Source organism: Varanus komodoensis, unplaced genomic scaffold, assembly GCF_004798865.1.
Source record: "Varanus komodoensis strain SLA01 unplaced genomic scaffold, ASM479886v1 scaffold52, whole genome shotgun sequence".
Classification (NCBI taxonomy): domain Eukaryota; kingdom Metazoa; phylum Chordata; class Lepidosauria; order Squamata; family Varanidae; genus Varanus; species Varanus komodoensis.
The window spans coordinates 2,823,128-2,839,436 of NW_025336114.1; the positions used below are offsets into that span (position 1 = coordinate 2,823,128).

At 39.7% G+C, this 16,309-nt stretch overlaps 2 protein-coding genes across 5 annotated transcripts in view; one reads left to right on the forward strand and one right to left on the reverse strand.

Moving 5' to 3' along the window:
* Window positions 1–1,518: 1,518 nt before the first annotated feature.
* On the reverse strand, window positions 1,519–10,419 carry LOC123031935. Of its 2 annotated transcripts, XM_044447445.1 has the most exons (4): window positions 10,118–10,419; window positions 7,920–8,018; window positions 6,809–7,335; window positions 1,519–1,694 (listed from the first exon to the last, which is right to left on the reverse strand). In XM_044447445.1, the coding sequence occupies exons 1-4, from the start codon at window positions 10,200–10,202 to the stop codon at window positions 1,635–1,637; spliced, it is 771 nt and encodes a 256-aa protein (XP_044303380.1). In that variant the 5' UTR covers window positions 10,203–10,419; the 3' UTR covers window positions 1,519–1,634. The 2 variants fall into 2 exon arrangements, with proteins under 2 accessions (XP_044303380.1, XP_044303382.1); XM_044447447.1 differs by lacking the exons at window positions 6,809–7,335; window positions 7,920–8,018; window positions 10,118–10,419 and adding an exon at window positions 4,517–5,191.
* GSS (glutathione synthetase) overlaps window positions 5,262–16,309 on the forward strand; it is a 36,500-nt gene continuing 25,452 nt past the window's right edge. Inside the window, exon 1 of one of the 3 annotated variants that reach the window (XM_044447443.1) lies at window positions 5,262–5,278. The gene's annotated coding sequence lies outside the window, so the exon portion shown is untranslated. Of the gene's footprint in view, window positions 5,279–10,673; window positions 10,741–12,256; window positions 12,264–16,309 lie in introns of those variants that run through there. The other 2 variants (XM_044447442.1, XM_044447444.1) reach the window with 2 other exon arrangements.

Consider the following 16,309-nt stretch of genomic DNA (forward strand, 5'->3'; position numbering starts at 1 on the left):
CCTTTCAGTAACTAGTGACTTAAACTTATGCTCAGCTGAAAGATATGAATCCAACAAAACAAATTTGAAACTGGTAACCCATGTCATCTGAACAAGATCACAGTGAAGTGCTTCCAAGTATTTGATTAGTCACAGCCATACAACTTAGAAAACTCATTGTTACTTCACCCATGTTATATCATAGACCTGGAGAAACAATCTACAAGATAGTAATAAACAATCAGACACAATTTCCGCTGTGGCTATATCATAACCAAGTGAATATTCCAGCTTGCACTCATCTGCAAAGAAAAGATATCGTAACAGCACTAAGCAATTATCTCAGGCTTTCCACAATGCTAGTTTAAAAAGGCTCTCATGAGATCTGTAAACAGATACTAGACTGCAAAAACTTGGCAATGGAAACTTTATAAAAATGTTCAAATCCCAGTTTTCCAAGAGAAGACTGATCCAGAAGAGGTAAATTTCTGCCTTAAATATACTGCCATCATGTGGATGCCGAAAGGTCATGCAGAAAAACCTACTCAAATTAACTTCAAATTTGATCATGGTACCAATATTCAGGATGTGTGCATTAGTGCCTAGCCAAAGTAATATTGTTGTTATGCAGAGATTGGCAGAAGGCACCAAAGAAATGAGCACCTGCATCCAAAGTGTTGCATTTCAGTAGTATTTCTCTGGTGGGTCACTGAAGTAAGAACTGTTTAGGGAATACATGTAAAAGTTAAGATATTCCTCTGAACTAGCTATAGAACTTCTGTATGGTACCAGCAGAAAACATCATTTTGCATGCAACAATTAATATATTATCCTTTGAAGAGACCCTTAGTTGTTTTTGCTATAACAGATGGACATCATCTCTCACTCTGTAATTTTACATGAGGAAGAGCCATTATATCTATCTTCAATATTATGGACCTAACAGAGCAATCCTATTCAAGGGGTATAGAACTGTAGTTCTGATTTTCTCACTCCTGGATAGTTTATTCTTCTTTGGTGCATGTTCTTCATCAATGATTAAATATTAATAATCCAGTCATTTCAATTAACAATATTCCAGTTAGTCTCATTACAGAGCTTATCTTCACAGTATATTATTATTTTATTATTATTCGAAGCCTCGGGGCGGCTTACAACACAATACAATACAAAAATAACAATATAAAATTAAAATTAATAATATAAAATAAATAAAAAATATAAACGATATAAAAGAAGTTAGAAAAGTTATAAAAGAAAAGAAAAGAAAAGAAAAGAAAAGAAAAGAAAAGAAAAGAAAAGAAGTCGCCTGGCCAGATAAATAAGTAAATATTGTTAACAATTAAAATGACGTTTAAAGTATACTTTCTAGCTTTTTAAAATTTCTGTATAGAAAGTGTGCATCTTTGTAAGATTGTATGACATAATATTGTACTGTTTTTAAGAACTGTTGTAGTCCTCCAAGCGATTCCCAGCTATCAGGTGGTACAGAAATAAAAATAACAAGTAAGATCCCTATTTGACAGTGACACATGACTATCTGTTGTGTGGTGCTTTATTCACATTATCTCTGAAGCAGGCTCCAAGAGACACAAACATTTCATCACTTTTAAATCACTGTCTTCTTATTGCAAATGACTGCACTGAACTTTGCTTTAGCAGCATTTGTGGTTCCCATCAAGTATCTTCCAACCATGATTAATCTGTGAAGAATCCTAATACAAATGAAAATACAAGTGAGTGATGACAATACATCTGCTTCCTTAATACACTAATTGCTGCCTTTTCCATTATATACTACACAAAAGAATGCAACTTTGTGTCTTTTCATTGACAGAATGTATCAAAATTATCTCCAAAGCCAAGGCTTACTTCACTGAGGAGACCTACTGTATATTTAATACAATTTTAACTTTGTCATTACTGCTGTGAGCTGCGTAGCTATGGATTATAATGTGGCTCTTGTGCATTTTGCTATATGAATGTTACATGAATTACACATTTTGTTAATGGAGAAACATAGGAAATAGTACAAACATTTTTATGTATTGTATTCTTGATCACACCCTGATGCTGGGAACAATTGAAGGCAAAAGGAGAAGGGAACAGCAGCGATTGAGGTGGCTGGATGGGATCACTGGAGAGGTGGATGTGGGGTTGGGTGTATTCCAGGGGATGGTGGAGAACAGGAGAACCTGGAGGAATGTTGTCCATGGGGTCGCAAAGAGTCGGGCACGACTTTGCAACTGAACAACAAGTATTGATCACATGATCTGTTGGAATTTTTTCAGGACACGACTTGGAAGGCAATGAATAAAAAACACCTTGGTTCTTTCTATTTTTCCTATGTGAAGCATTGTGTGGAGCATTCTCAAGAACAAAAATATATCAACATCCTCTGTATATTTTGACTGATCAAAAGAGCAGAGAAGCCAGCAACTCAGTCCCACATTCTAAAGACATCTGAATACAAACTTGCATTTCCCTTGCTCTAATCCCCATCAGTGTTTTTAATGGATAGGTTGGGCAGAAAATAAGGTATTGTAAACATGTGAATACAGTATGTTTTAAAAATACCACTACTTCTATTGACAATGTGTATAGTGTGGAATATTCTCAAAGTCTGCACTACAATTATAGACCATCCTTTCAGTGATGATTGCCCAATGATTTAAAACATCATATTCTGCATTTCTAACTCAATAGAAAGTAGTCATAGGCAGCTCACAACTTATCTAAAACAATACAACAAAGCAAAAGATCAATTAAGCACAAACATACAAATAAAACAGCAGGTATCAACCAAACATTTATAAAACAATATTAAAAACAAATCTAAGTGCCTTTCAGATGCACTGAAACTTTTTGGCAGGGCCTTACCCTAAGCTGTATCCTGGGCTCCATTGTTACAAAATAAATGCAAATGAGACAAGAAATTTCACAAGTAATTCAACAAATATATGCGAGTGGCATTCATAGCTTCAGACAGAACTTCTTTAGCCTACTTTTCACTGAAGCAGCAAACCTGTGTTTGGGCTCGGCCACTTCAAAATACATGTGTGGATTCAGAACACTGACCATTAATCCATAGAAAAAAGTATCCCTGCACATGAAGACAAATGTTTCAAGAAAGTAGCCAGCCAAGAAATTATATCTTCACCATCTAGGTTTGTGCAGGTACACACTGGATCACCAGTCAGTTTTTTGAGCTCCATCTGCACCTAGTTCTCCATGCTGCACCCTGGCAAAAAAGCAGTTACTAGTCTGCCATTTTACTGAACACTACACAGTATTTAACTAGCTAGTAATTGGTAGCTATCACTGTCTCTTCCATATCTATGACTTATCAGGCAAAGCCCTCCATATATTTAATTATGCTAGCAATTATAGAATTAGGGCAGTAGGGGCTTGTATGGATTAGTAACTTGTTAATCGGTAAGCAGAAAGTGGGAATAAATGGTAGTTTCCCCCAAGAAATGGCTGTAACCATTAGGGTTCCACAGGATTCTGTACTGGGACCAATGCTTTTCAATCAATTCATAAATGATCTGGAATTAGAAGTAAGTACTGAAGGGGCCTAGTTTGCTGATGACAACAAACTATTTACAGTGGTTAAAGCCAAAAGGAGTTGTGAGGAGCTCCAGAGGGATCTTTCCAAGCTGGGAGAATGGGCATCAAAATGGCAAAAGCAGTTTAATGTAAGCAAGTGTAAAGTAATGCATGGTGGGGCAGAGCAAGATCTAGTTGTAGTTTTCCAGATGATTTTTGTAGTAGGTCAGCAAGAGGGACTAGCTCTCAGCAGCTTAGCAAAAAAACCTTATTTCCCAACTAAATTAGATAGCTGAAAAAAGCTAGTTGGGGGTGTGCGCAACTATAGGGTTGGGGGCACAGATTTGTCTGTTTTCAGAACCAGAACAGGAGTTTACAAATTCCTGGGTAAAGCAAATGCTCAGAAGCCTTTGTTCTGCAATCTTTTTCTGCCTTCCTGAACCTCAGTTTTACATCTGGTTCCAACAGGTGGATCTACAATGGCAAACTAAGTAGATCCTAAAATCTTCTGACCCCTGGCCTAATAATCAAAATTGGTACAAAACCACAAGAATGTAAAGGTTTAAATTTGAAAGAATAATTGTACAGCTACTGAGATATAATGAACTTTTCACAAAGTGTAAGTTTCCATGACTGGAATAGTGAACTACATCCAGTGCTATCCAATGCAATTTTATTCATACCTTATGAGTTCAAAACTGTCTATTGCAAAATAAGTGTGGACAAGACTGTTACTTTAAGGTAATGTCCAACATCACACAAGTAAATTTCAGCTCAATGAATGGGCCTTCTACTTTCTTTCCTCTCCTGCCCCAAATCTACTCCAGAGGATTCCTCAACCCCCTGAAGCTGATTGGGAGGCACATTTAAAAGTTAGGATCTGTGCCACCAGCCTTGTCCATTTTACTAGATGGCAGATGCAGCCAGCCAGATATAACCTCTAATGTTATTACTATGTATATCAGTATGTAGATGAATGGGTACAAACCTGAATAAGATCACACTCCCTTCTCTTGGAAATTGCAGCTCTGTTTTCCTTACATGCATTAGTCGGGTTGATATTGAAAGGGAGAATTTCTTGGGAACATTTGCACTGGCTTTTAGTTCCCTGCCAAGAGTCTACTAGAAAAACACTCTCTCTATTCAGGCAATCCTTGGGCAGTTTACATTCGGAGGCAAAGCAGTCATGTGCTTCCCTTGATGTTCCAAGATATTTTTTAACAGCAGTCCGGCAGCATAAACACAGAGGCTGAGAAACAAAACATGTTGGTGTTTGATGGCCATCATTAGGTGATGCAATGGGTGCACCTGATATACCACTCTCTTCTAGATTTCTTGTACCTGACCCTACATGAAACCTGAAGTTTTTTCTTTCATCTGTTTTCCTTGCTTTGCTTCTCTCAGCAACATCTTCGTCGAGGTTTTTGTCGGAAAACCCATTGTCAAAGTAGGATGCTAATTTAATGAACTGGTTTCTTGAAACTTGTCTATCTGTATTGGATAAAGAACGGGACGGGAAGCCATGATGGCAACTAGCACAGAAAGCTTTCTCTGTGTCGAGGGTTCCTGTAGGGGAATTCAACCAGTTTGATTCAGTCATAGCGACTCTGCAATTACTATCAGGACTTGCTCTTGTTTTCTTCCTAACAGACTCTGAAATATCTCCACTAGGAAACAAGTCACATTGTGGCCTATTTCCACATGGACAGACTGAGAGCTCCTTCAGAACTAATCCTCCACAAGCCACCTGGTCAGTTCCATAATCCAGTTTTTCCATACATATGTTGTTAAGTGTGTTCTGTTCCTTTGGTAGCTTCACTACTTTAGCAAAATTTGTACAAGGAGAATGGGAGATACAACATCTGCAGTCTGAGTAAGATGCTGCAGGATTCCAAGTGCCTCTCTCATTCTGCATATATGGTACACATGAATGCCTTTTCTCATTTGCAAGAAGATACAGTGCTGCAGGACTCCCTCTCTCGGGTTGCAAACAGGGTGCAGGTCCTCGAACTGGACTATGCTTTGAACTTGGGACAGTTGAATGCTTTCCATCAGCAGGGGAATATGAAGTCAAAATCACATTCTCCTGTGTATTTGAACTGTTTGGAGTGGAGCAAATCTCCCCATTACAGTTGTTATGTGTGTTCTGTCTTCCAGCCCATCCTAAGCAATAGTTCAATATATTTTGCATCTTCAAATTATTTGTCTTTCTTACTTGAGAAATGTACTCAGACCTCTCAAAGTTACTTTTTGGATTTAGCAGGTAATGGGAGGAAAATCTATGGGTTATTTTGCCACATCCAGTTCGTTTGGGTGGTTTTCTGTGAACACTGTAGAGGTTTTCAGAATTCTTTTCTGCAGAATATAGGTCAACAATCAAGTCAAGCAATGGGCTGCAGCAACATTTAGTAGTCTGTATAAGAGGCAAGTGGCACAGCTCATTTATTTCTGTTCTTCTGGAAATATTTTCATTTATAGGTTCAACCTCCAAAGCTTTAGGCCAATGAAATTTGGAAAAGACAGAACCTTTGTGTCTTTTATTTTTTTGCACTTTTGGGGGTGTAAACACAACAGAATTCACAGGCCTGGAGGCCTTTGGCTGCCCTTTCTGAACTTTACTAGTCCTCAAAGCAGATGCAACCTTGTAATGAGGCAATGACCTGACAAAGAAGTGAGGAGACTGATTTGCATACGTACATTTAGAGGATGGAAACAACTGACTGAGAGATAAAGGTTTCAATGCAGAAAACACTTGATCAGAATGAAAATCCAAACTACTTGAGGCAGATGATTCTGTATGAGTTGTTAAAGGATAGCTAGATTCAGATGTTTCTGTATTTGTTCCTAGAATTTGACTTCTTTCACCAAGTAAGCTTTGGGCAAATCCTACCTTATTTGTCAAAGATGTAGTCTGTTTTTGTTTTTCTGAATCTAAGTGCACAGCTCTTGGAACAACAGAAATGAGCAACTCTTTAGATAGCTGGTTATGATCAGGATTCTTAACCTGAAAAGCTAAAGAATTCTTCTGTGAATCTTCTTTGCCCTGTCTACCTTTTGAAGAACTAATATTACCTGGTAACGTACCAACTGGATCTACATAAGTTGCTTCTATTGCCAGAGAAATTACAACTTTTCCTGAACTAGTATGCAAATAGATTTGCTCAGCTGTCTGGGGATTGTCTATTTTATAGGAAAGTTCTGAAGCACAATCTACATTATCATTTACCAGCTGACTTTCATTACCATAGAATGTTTTAAAGTTTATAGGCGTTTTGTTTACCTCAGCAGGAATTGCTGATTGTTTGAAGCACTCACAGACAATATTTTTCCCAGTTTCTGTTTCTCTACAAGGAAAGAAAACTTGCACAGCTTTGTTGTGCTTGGAAGTTGAAGTGTTATCAGCTGTTGACAGCTTCTGATGTAGCTTATGAAATATACAAGTTTCTTTTAAGGTTTGCTCTTTTACTAATTTGTCAGCAATATGAGGGATTTTTCTATTTAAATACCTGAGTGAATTTTGTTTTGATGAATAAGTTTTTGATGGATGATCACTTGAATGATAGTCCTTAACGTTTAAATGCAGTATAGATTCTGGCAATAATTTTACACGAAACTCTCCAGTGTTATCTAATTTTTGGGCTTGGAGCAAGGGATAATCTTTGCAACAATTTTTAAAGTTGGTCTGATCATTTCCTGAGATCTCTACAAGTTTGCTGATTTTGCTTTTTTGTTTCTGTTTTTCAAACAAGCCACATGGACTCTTCACAGGAAGACAGTGATTACTTTCACTGTCAGAGTTAACCAAGTCTAGAGAAAAGAAGAAAATTACCATCAACTCAACAACATGCTTTCCCAAAATTATAAAAGAACACAAGTTATCATTTTCTAAAAATGGTTGTTTACAGAACCCACTGTCATAACCCAAGTAGAAACAATCACCACTGTAGGGTAAATTAATAATGATGCCCTCCAATATCAATGTTTATAATGTTGGAGTATTACAGGCATCCTATGCAAGGTGGAAGGGGCAAGGAAGAAAAGACTCCATGCTTCTCTAACCCCTGCAAAACACTTTGATGGCTAAGGCACCATCAGGATACTTCATACCAGTCTCTTCCCCTCACCTTAGAATGGCATTCAGCTTCTCCAAGGCTGTGTTTGCAACACAAGAGAAGCTGCTGGCATGGTTCTTTCAGCACCAGCTACAAGGAAGGCAGAGGACATTCTGAACTTGAGTGTAGCTCTAAGCTCAGAATGAACGTCCAAGGCCAGAGCTGGGACTCTGAATAATCCTATGGCTGTCTAGGGCCACAGGACTGTGCTATTAGCAACTCAGAATAAGTAATAAAGGAGCATCAAATTGTTCCTTTATTGTCTGGCATCCAATTTACCTTGACTGATTGGTAAAGCAATTTCGTCCCAACAGTCAGAATAAAAATCACATTCACTTTCTGTTTCAGACACTGATGAGTTCTGGTTGGACATATCACCTAAAACACAAATATAGAATTCATCATTATTAGAAACAGACATATTTAAAAATACATCCACCACTGTATAAAAACAAAACAGAAAGCCTTACTGTTACACAGATAACAAAGAATTAAACTTATGAGACTAATGTCCCAAATGCATTTTTGCTCATAGATTTTCAGAAGTCAGTGGATCTTAGCTAACTAATGAACATTTACACCCAACCTGTCCAGTATTCACAGTGTAAAAGGTGGAATAAATTGCTTCTTTACATAACAGTATTTGCCCAGCAGTCTGCTGGATGGGGAGGAAGAAAGAGAACAGGTAGCAGAGTGTAGTAGTTCTGCTTACTGCTGCCTTCAGCCTCATCCACCAAAAGCAGACACCCATCAAACAGATCATCCCCAAGGAAAACTACCCCTCAAAAAAGGGTTCTTCAACCCTGGCTTATAGGAAATAGTAACTTAGGAATCAGTCACCCCACCCCAAAGGATATTTTTCAGAACTTTTCTTTTCTGGAAGCAGCTATTCATGGCTTAAATAGACTGACCTCAGGGTCACAGGGCAATTTTTGATCCTCCCTGAACAGAACCGATGGAAATATCACAAGCTTCTTTTGAAAGTCTCTTTCAAAAGCAGTTTACTATGAGCCTTGCAACCTGTGCATAGCAGACTTAAGAAAATCAAATCTAAAGGCTTTTTGGTTACATAAAGCTAGCTGTGAGGTTTCTTAGAGCCAAGCAAATATTTATTTAGGATGTACCTGAAAATCACGATTGTTTCCACAGTATGCAGATTTTTACCAACTTCTATGTAATAAGTAGTAACATTCCTACAAATTAGTACATTCTTGATCACATTCTTATTAAGCACCAAAGATCAATTCTATGCAAACTAGCAAGGCACAGCAATGCTTTCATTCCATAGCAAGGATTTCATTTCCTATTCCATATATTACTTCTAATAGTGAAATTTTAGTATCCAGTCATCAAGGTTTAAAACAGATAAAAATGACTTTCAGTGGACCAGCTTAGGATGATAGTCTAGTAAGCAAACTTTCCATTTTAACAGAACTACTTTTTTGATCCAACATGACTTTATGCCTTCTTCCGTATCTTTTATCAATTTACAGCACAACTGAAACCACACCTCAAAGGTTTATGTAAATTAGAGTGAAAAAGATTGTTGTCTTTTGTGTAAGCCCAATTTGTTAAATGAGCAAGTTCATCCAACATCCAAACTATGCAATTCTAACCATGTTTTCTGGGGAATACACTTCAGTGCGACATTATAAGTATTTAGAATTGCACTGGTCATTGCTGCTCCTATTGGCTTTAATATATCTGTTGCTTAAAAGGAGGAGCCTAATCTTTCCCAACTCTGCTACCATCATCTAAATAGGCCCATTGATATGCACAGCACAATACAAAACAACAGGTCCCCGGTCCTGAAGAGTTCAGAATTCAAACATCTACACAGGGAGAGCAGAGGAATAGAAAAGAAGCCTAAGTAAACAAAAACATGCAATTTCAGTAGTGCCTGCTTTCAGTTCAAAAGACAGCCTGTGTTACAGTAAGGCACAGGAACTAGGGGATTGTGCCAAGTGTTTCACAAAGCAGGTTTTGCAGAGTGATTTCAAGACGGTAAGAAGCAGCATCACAGAGATGACAGGGATGCAGAGCCATGCACTAAGGCCAAGCAAGGCTTGTTTGTTTTTGAGAGTGTGCTTTGGTAGGTACAGCTGGAGGAGGGGAAATCATGTACAGGGATCAATGCGATGTGATATGGAGAGACGCAGCGGGATGGGAGAGGCTGAATCACATTCAGATGAGGCAGATACTTCTTGAAATTGCAGCATTTCGAAAAGCAGACTTCATCCCTCTATTCACTTCAACTTCGAATAGGAAACCTAGAGCAACTCCTGGCCCTCCAGATATTACGGACCCCAACAAGCAATGCAGACAATCTAAGATGGGATGGGAGCTGCAATCGAGTAACATCTGGAAGGCCACAACCTGTCCACCATGATCTAGAGAAATAAAACTCATTGCAAAACCCTTTAAAGGAGTGTTACCCAATCCCCTCCTTATTTCGTGAGAGGCACTTCTCTTCTCACCCGCAGGTTTTCTCCCTCGCGTTTTCCATAGCCCCCCATCTATTCCGCGGGACTTTCCTGGCCTTTGGGGAGTCCCGCGTGGCATCAGAAACCCTCATAACTCCGCTGAGTGACGTCAGTACACCTCTGTGACAGGCACTGGTGTCGCGGGGCCACCTGCAATGACAGTATTTAATCCCCATCCGCTTCCTCCTTCTCAGGTAACAAATGCCCAGCTCCTCCGACAGCTAGTTGGTTAGATCGGGGACCCACGGGGCTGTGGAGGTAGCTTCCGCGACCCTCCACCCACTCCTCCACATCCCTATAGAAGTCACAAAACCCGCCCACCAGCTGGGACTACCACAAACACTTTCAAATATGGCGCCCGCCACTGAGCACGCACGAAAACCTGAACGGCGAGCTAGTCACGAGCCACGCCTCTCGCTCCGCCCCATTCATAGTTCGCATTTGCGTACTGCGGTTTCCTAATGTGATTATGCCAGACTTCTGTCATTCAATGAAAGGAAGTCGCCTCTTTATGCTGATAGGCTGACGGATTAGCCAATCTGTGAGAAGGGATCAGATTCTTAGGTTCTGAAGAGTAAAGCGGTTAAACTTGGGGATTTTCACGAGAGTGCCTCAAGGTACCCGGATATTTAAAAAAATGGGGGAAGGGAGGGGGCGCCTATGATGGACTTATTTCCAACGGTTGTTTGAGCATTTTGAATCTGAGGAAGGGGCGGGGTCTATAGGAGCAGTGGGGATCGGGGCGTCGCGGGGGCGATGGAGGTCGCGGTAGCAGCTGGTGCCTTTCCAGGCTTATCGGGGCTGCGAACGGGGGAACGCTGAGGGTGGAGTGGTGTCCGCCGGCTTCCCCGCCTCCCCAAACGAGAAGGGGGTACTGGGGGCTGAATGGCGATTGTTCCTACCGTTTGGTAACGGGGAAGGCAGAGTGCAATTCTGACAGGGGGTAATCCTTACTGAGGGACTTGAGGAGGCGGAAGTGGATTGTAGCTAAGAATCGCCAGAGTCCAGGAGGCAAAGGTTAGCGCTGGGAGGCAAGCATGGACTACCGTTTCCCTGAAAGTCTGCTAGAAGGAAGCTGGCAATAGGTTTTCTGAAAGGGGACGGGGAAAGCAGGCACCTCCAATTGCTAGTCTCCCAAAGGAACTGGTCCACAAGGTGTATTTATTTTTGCACACACGCACACGCCTGAACGGGCGAACGAAAAGAACTGTAAAATCCTTAATTTTTGTGCTGACTCAACATTTGCTCCCTTCTATCTGACGTGGGAAATCTTTGTTTTTCTTCCTTAAAGTCTATCCTCTCCTCCACCCCAGGTTTAATTTGATTGTAATTATTTGAAGAGAGCTTTTTTAAAGAAAAACTTTTCTCTGGCTGCAGTGATTTCATTCCGAGATATAAGGTATTTCTTTAAAAATCAGAAGTGTGCTTGGTTTTATTCTTTTATGGAATTGCCTCTGACACAAGCATGTATTCTATGAATGCGAGCAGATGATACCCAGGTTTCTCCCAGCACATCTTAGGAAGAGCGGAGGCTGAAATTCTAAATATGTATACTTATTTTAAAAAAGTTTCACTCTTTATAGTTTTCTGTTGCAAGTTTATATGTATGTATTAGACTTTTATCCTAACAGTTAACCATAAGCCTCCCTGGGTGAGTTACCATTTTAAAGTATACAGTAAAATAACATTGTACAATGAAAATCAGAAGAGGTTTAAAGAGAAAAATAAATGTGACAAATGTAATTGACTGGGGGTTGTTTTGACATCATTCAACAATCCAGTCCAGTGAGGCCCTCCAAAATCAGAGTATTGTAGGCATCCTATTGAGGGCAGAAGAACTGTGGAGGTGAAGGTGAAGGTCAGCTCTGAGCTCCCACCCAGCAAAACAGTTTGATGGTTGATTTCAGTGTTGTCTTTGTTTTGCCCTGGAGCATGAGGAGGGGAGACTGAAGGGCTGCCAAGATACTGTGTGTGCTAGTGGAATCAATCTCCTACCTACACTGGATACCCCAAAATACCACCTCTGTGGTGGCTGTTGCAACCTCAGGGTTGCAGCTGGCACAGTTCTTTCCATGTTGGCTGCAAGGGCAGAGGGAGGGTCACCCTGAGTTCAGGATCCTAGCTCCTCAGATGGGAGTAAGTTTCTTAGGAGCTGATACTCCAGAGTTTATGGCCATCTGGACAGCACCTACCAGCAATAGGATTGCACTTTAAATGGATGGGTACCTTTCTGTCAGTATGACTATTATATATAGAAGGCCTTTTAAAAACATGATTTGGCATAAAGCTGTTCTCTTGAACAAGCTACTCAGTTTGTACAGATTTTTTTAAGTATATGAAACCTGTCCTCGCATGCATAGCTTTAGGAATTAATTATTCTCTTTCTTGGCACATGAACACACACCTCACATTCATACATGGTTCACAGCCCTACCCAAAAGGTACAACAGCCAGATATACTTAAAATTATATTTAAAATAGTAAGAAATACTATTATTTATGTATGTTTTTATGTATTCTTTGTGAGTTGCCCCAAGGCTTTGTTGTGATGGGGGCGGCATAGAAATGTTTTAAATAAATAAATAAAATAAGAAATATATTTAAAATAGTAAGAGTCCTTGATACAGTTAGGTTCTTGCATCAGTGTATTTTTCATAGTACAACTATCATTCTGTCTGATACATAAATATGATTGCATTCTGGGAGCTCAACCATACAATGTTGACTGCTGGATGCAGGTTATGCAGAGACAAGCAGTTGTTACAAAAGCCCAGTGTAACAAATTGGTGACCGTGTGACATTTTCATTACAGCTTTGTTCACACAACCAAACAACAGAGCGAGAAGTTGGGGGTGGGTGGAAGAAAATATTGTTTTCATAGCTTTGAGGAAAGCTATGTTCATTAGTAGCTGAGCTCAGGGCAGCTTGCAATAGAAAAGTACACATTTCAGTCACATATATACAAATTGAAATTTCTTACTTGGAAGTTTAGCACTTGCTTCCTTAAGAGATAGTAAATGAGATTCTAGTTTGCAACCTCTGCTTGTTCTGTTGCTTTCATTGTAATCTAGTTTTACCTACAATACCCTTTGAGTTCATCATCTTAATTCATTTTATCATCAAGACTATTGTGTTAACACATGATATTGGTGTTGCATTAGAGGAGGTCACTTGTGCTATGTCAGTTGTATAAGCTGAGTGGCAGCCTTGTATACTGTCCTGTGTGTCATTCAATACATATCTCCAAACCCAACTCCTGCCTTTACCACACATTTTAACATATGGTGGTTAGAAATGGTCTAGTGCAATTGATATCTGTCAATGGCATTACACACTTTCTAACCCGGGTGAGCTGTGAATTCTCCAATTCAAATTTTACATTGATTATAATCTCACAGAGATAACAAGGATTTCCCTGCAGGGGGCTGCTGTGGTAGGTGTAGAGGACAGAATTTGAAATTTAGATGTGAGATATCCAGGTTCCTCATATTGTTCAATTGTGATGCTCTCTTGCTATTCTTGGGTGATTTGTAGCACAAACCTGTGCATGTTTACTTGCAAGAAAGTGTGGCTCCAACCCCCCCCCCCCCCAGCTTTGGTATCTTTTGTGCTAACCTACTCTGTGCTGCTTTTCTGATGATAAAGTAGTATTTGGAGTTCCAGAAGAATAATATATAATTTATAAAATAAATTCTAGTTTCTTCTGAATTCTAGTTTCTATACAGATAAAGATTTGAGCTGAATTCCATGTCTTTCACTGTTTATTTGATAATGAACCTATGAATGAAATAAGTAGCTCTTCCATCTGTAGGGACCAACCAAAAATTGTGTGGGAAATAAATGCAAACTGTGGGGTTTGTGTGGGAAATAAATGCAAAACTATGTTAAGTTCAGGGAAGTGTGGGTACCTCACTAGACTGGGTGAGTTCACATAACATGGCAACACATGCTGCAAATAAGTTACATACTGTACATTGGTAGTCCAACCCATAGTGTGCCATGGTGTTTCGGCTTACAATGGGTTGTATCCCACACCTGCATACAGGAGCGTATCACAAGGGACTTAGTAGATAAATCCACCTTGTTTTTTCTCCCCACTGTAACTGCAAACCCTTTTGTGCTTGCCACAGTGTTTGCCCTTTGTTTCTTGCTCTTTGCATAGACATAGTCCCTCCAAAGGGGCTGTGGTACATTGGAGAGGCTTACACTAGTTTACCACCCTTTATAAATTATTCTTAATTGTAAGAAATTTACACAAATACTTTTATCATTAAAAATAGTCTTGTGCAAGTGTGGGGGTGTTCACTTGTGGACATCTGAAATGGAAAGCCTCATCTAGACCACGTAGGTGTCTGCCGTCAAAATGCAGCAGGTTCTAACTATGCACATTGATTGAAATTGGGTACAAATAGGCTTATTTTTTTACTTTGTGGGGTTTTTTTACAGCTATCCTTAGGTAAGCTGTCAAGGAACAATAAAGCATCTTTGCTCTATTGAAAAGGGTGTTGAAACTTTTTCCTCTTAGCAGTAAGATATTCCAGATTTTTAGTATTAGCCCTATAGTTCCTAGTGGCTCCATTTTTTCCACATACATATATATGCACAAATAAAGTTCCTACCAATTTTGACGTTTGAATACAAAAAGCATAATTAATTATTTGCATGCCTACTAAGAACTAGTGTAGCACTTTACAGGCATATAAAACAGCTCAATTCGGAAATTTAGTTGTGCTTATACTTAAGTAACCAGTTGGATATTCCAAGTTAAAATGACTTTAAATCACTCTTAGCATCAGTTCCTGATTGAAGATAGGAATGGGGTTTCCCTGCTTATAATGAAGAAAACCCTATGCAGGGGGTTTCTGAGATCATCCTTTTTCTGATCTTTTCCCACAACACAGTGTTTAAGCTGTATAATAAAGTGCGGGGGGGTGGGATACAACCTGCAGCAAAAAGGGATATGCAGCCCTGGTTTAGCTTCTCTTCAGGTCAATTCTGTGGTGTCTGGTGAAGAAGCTTTAGGTATTACCGAATGGAAAGATAACTGAAGGCATGAATGTCAAAATCGAGAAATTTTAAAGTGCTGACCATAGAAGGTAGCCTCTACTTCAGGAAGAAAATGCCTTGAGTTTGTAGCACTTCCCTCTTCGACATTTCATTGCCCAACATCAAATTTGAAGAAGTGCTCTTCTCTGCCTCAAATGATTGGTTGTTGTCATATCATGTACTATATCTCAATTATTCAAAATATGGCTCCCTAGATGTTAGTATTGTGACCTGGCCTGCACCTAAAGACAATTCTGCACCAGTTGCCATGGCTAACAGTGTTTCGAGATGATGCTGTTAAACTGGTTTGCTTTACTTAAAGGATCCATGTAACTCAAATTTTGCCCAAATTTTGCCATCAGTTTGGGATTAGGGTTCCAATGAATAAGATTAATTATACTAGGATTAGAAAAATGAGTTATCCTGGCATGATTTTGAAGGTTGTCATTTGTTTAAAATATACAGAAATTATGAGCAGTGCAGAAATAGCAACTGAAGGAAGGCTTTTTCAAAATCGGCATCTTTTCTGTAGAACCGTAGCCCTATATTAGGGTTGGGGGGTGCAACAGGTTAGGGTTGGAAAAAGGAGGTCCCCGGGCATGATTTTGATGCTCAGAATGGGTTTCGAATGGGTGGAAATGGTGAGCAATGCAGAAGAAACTACTCAAGGAAGGCTTTTTCAAAACTATCCATTCAGTGGAACTTTATCCCCATCTTAGGGTAAAGGAAGTGCACCAGGGTATGCTTAGGATTGGAAGAAAGAGGTGTCCTGGCATGATCTCTATGCTTGGAACGTGTTTAGAATGGGCAAAAATGATGAGCAGTGCAGAAAACGCTACTGAAACAAGACTTTTCCAAAGTTGCCCTATTCTCATTGGAACTGGAGCCCTATATTAGGGTTAGGGGTGTGCACCAGGGTAGGGTTAGGGTTGGAAAAAGGAGGTGTCCTGGCATGATCTCGATGCTTGGAATGTGTTTAGAATGGGCAGAGATGCTGAGCAGGGCAGAAATAGCTAGTGCAGGAACACTTTTTCGAAATTGCCCTATTATCATTGGAACTGGAGTCCTATATTAGGGTTAGGGGTGTGCACCAGGTTAGGGTTAGGGTTGGAAAAACGATGTGTCCTGGCATGATCTCGA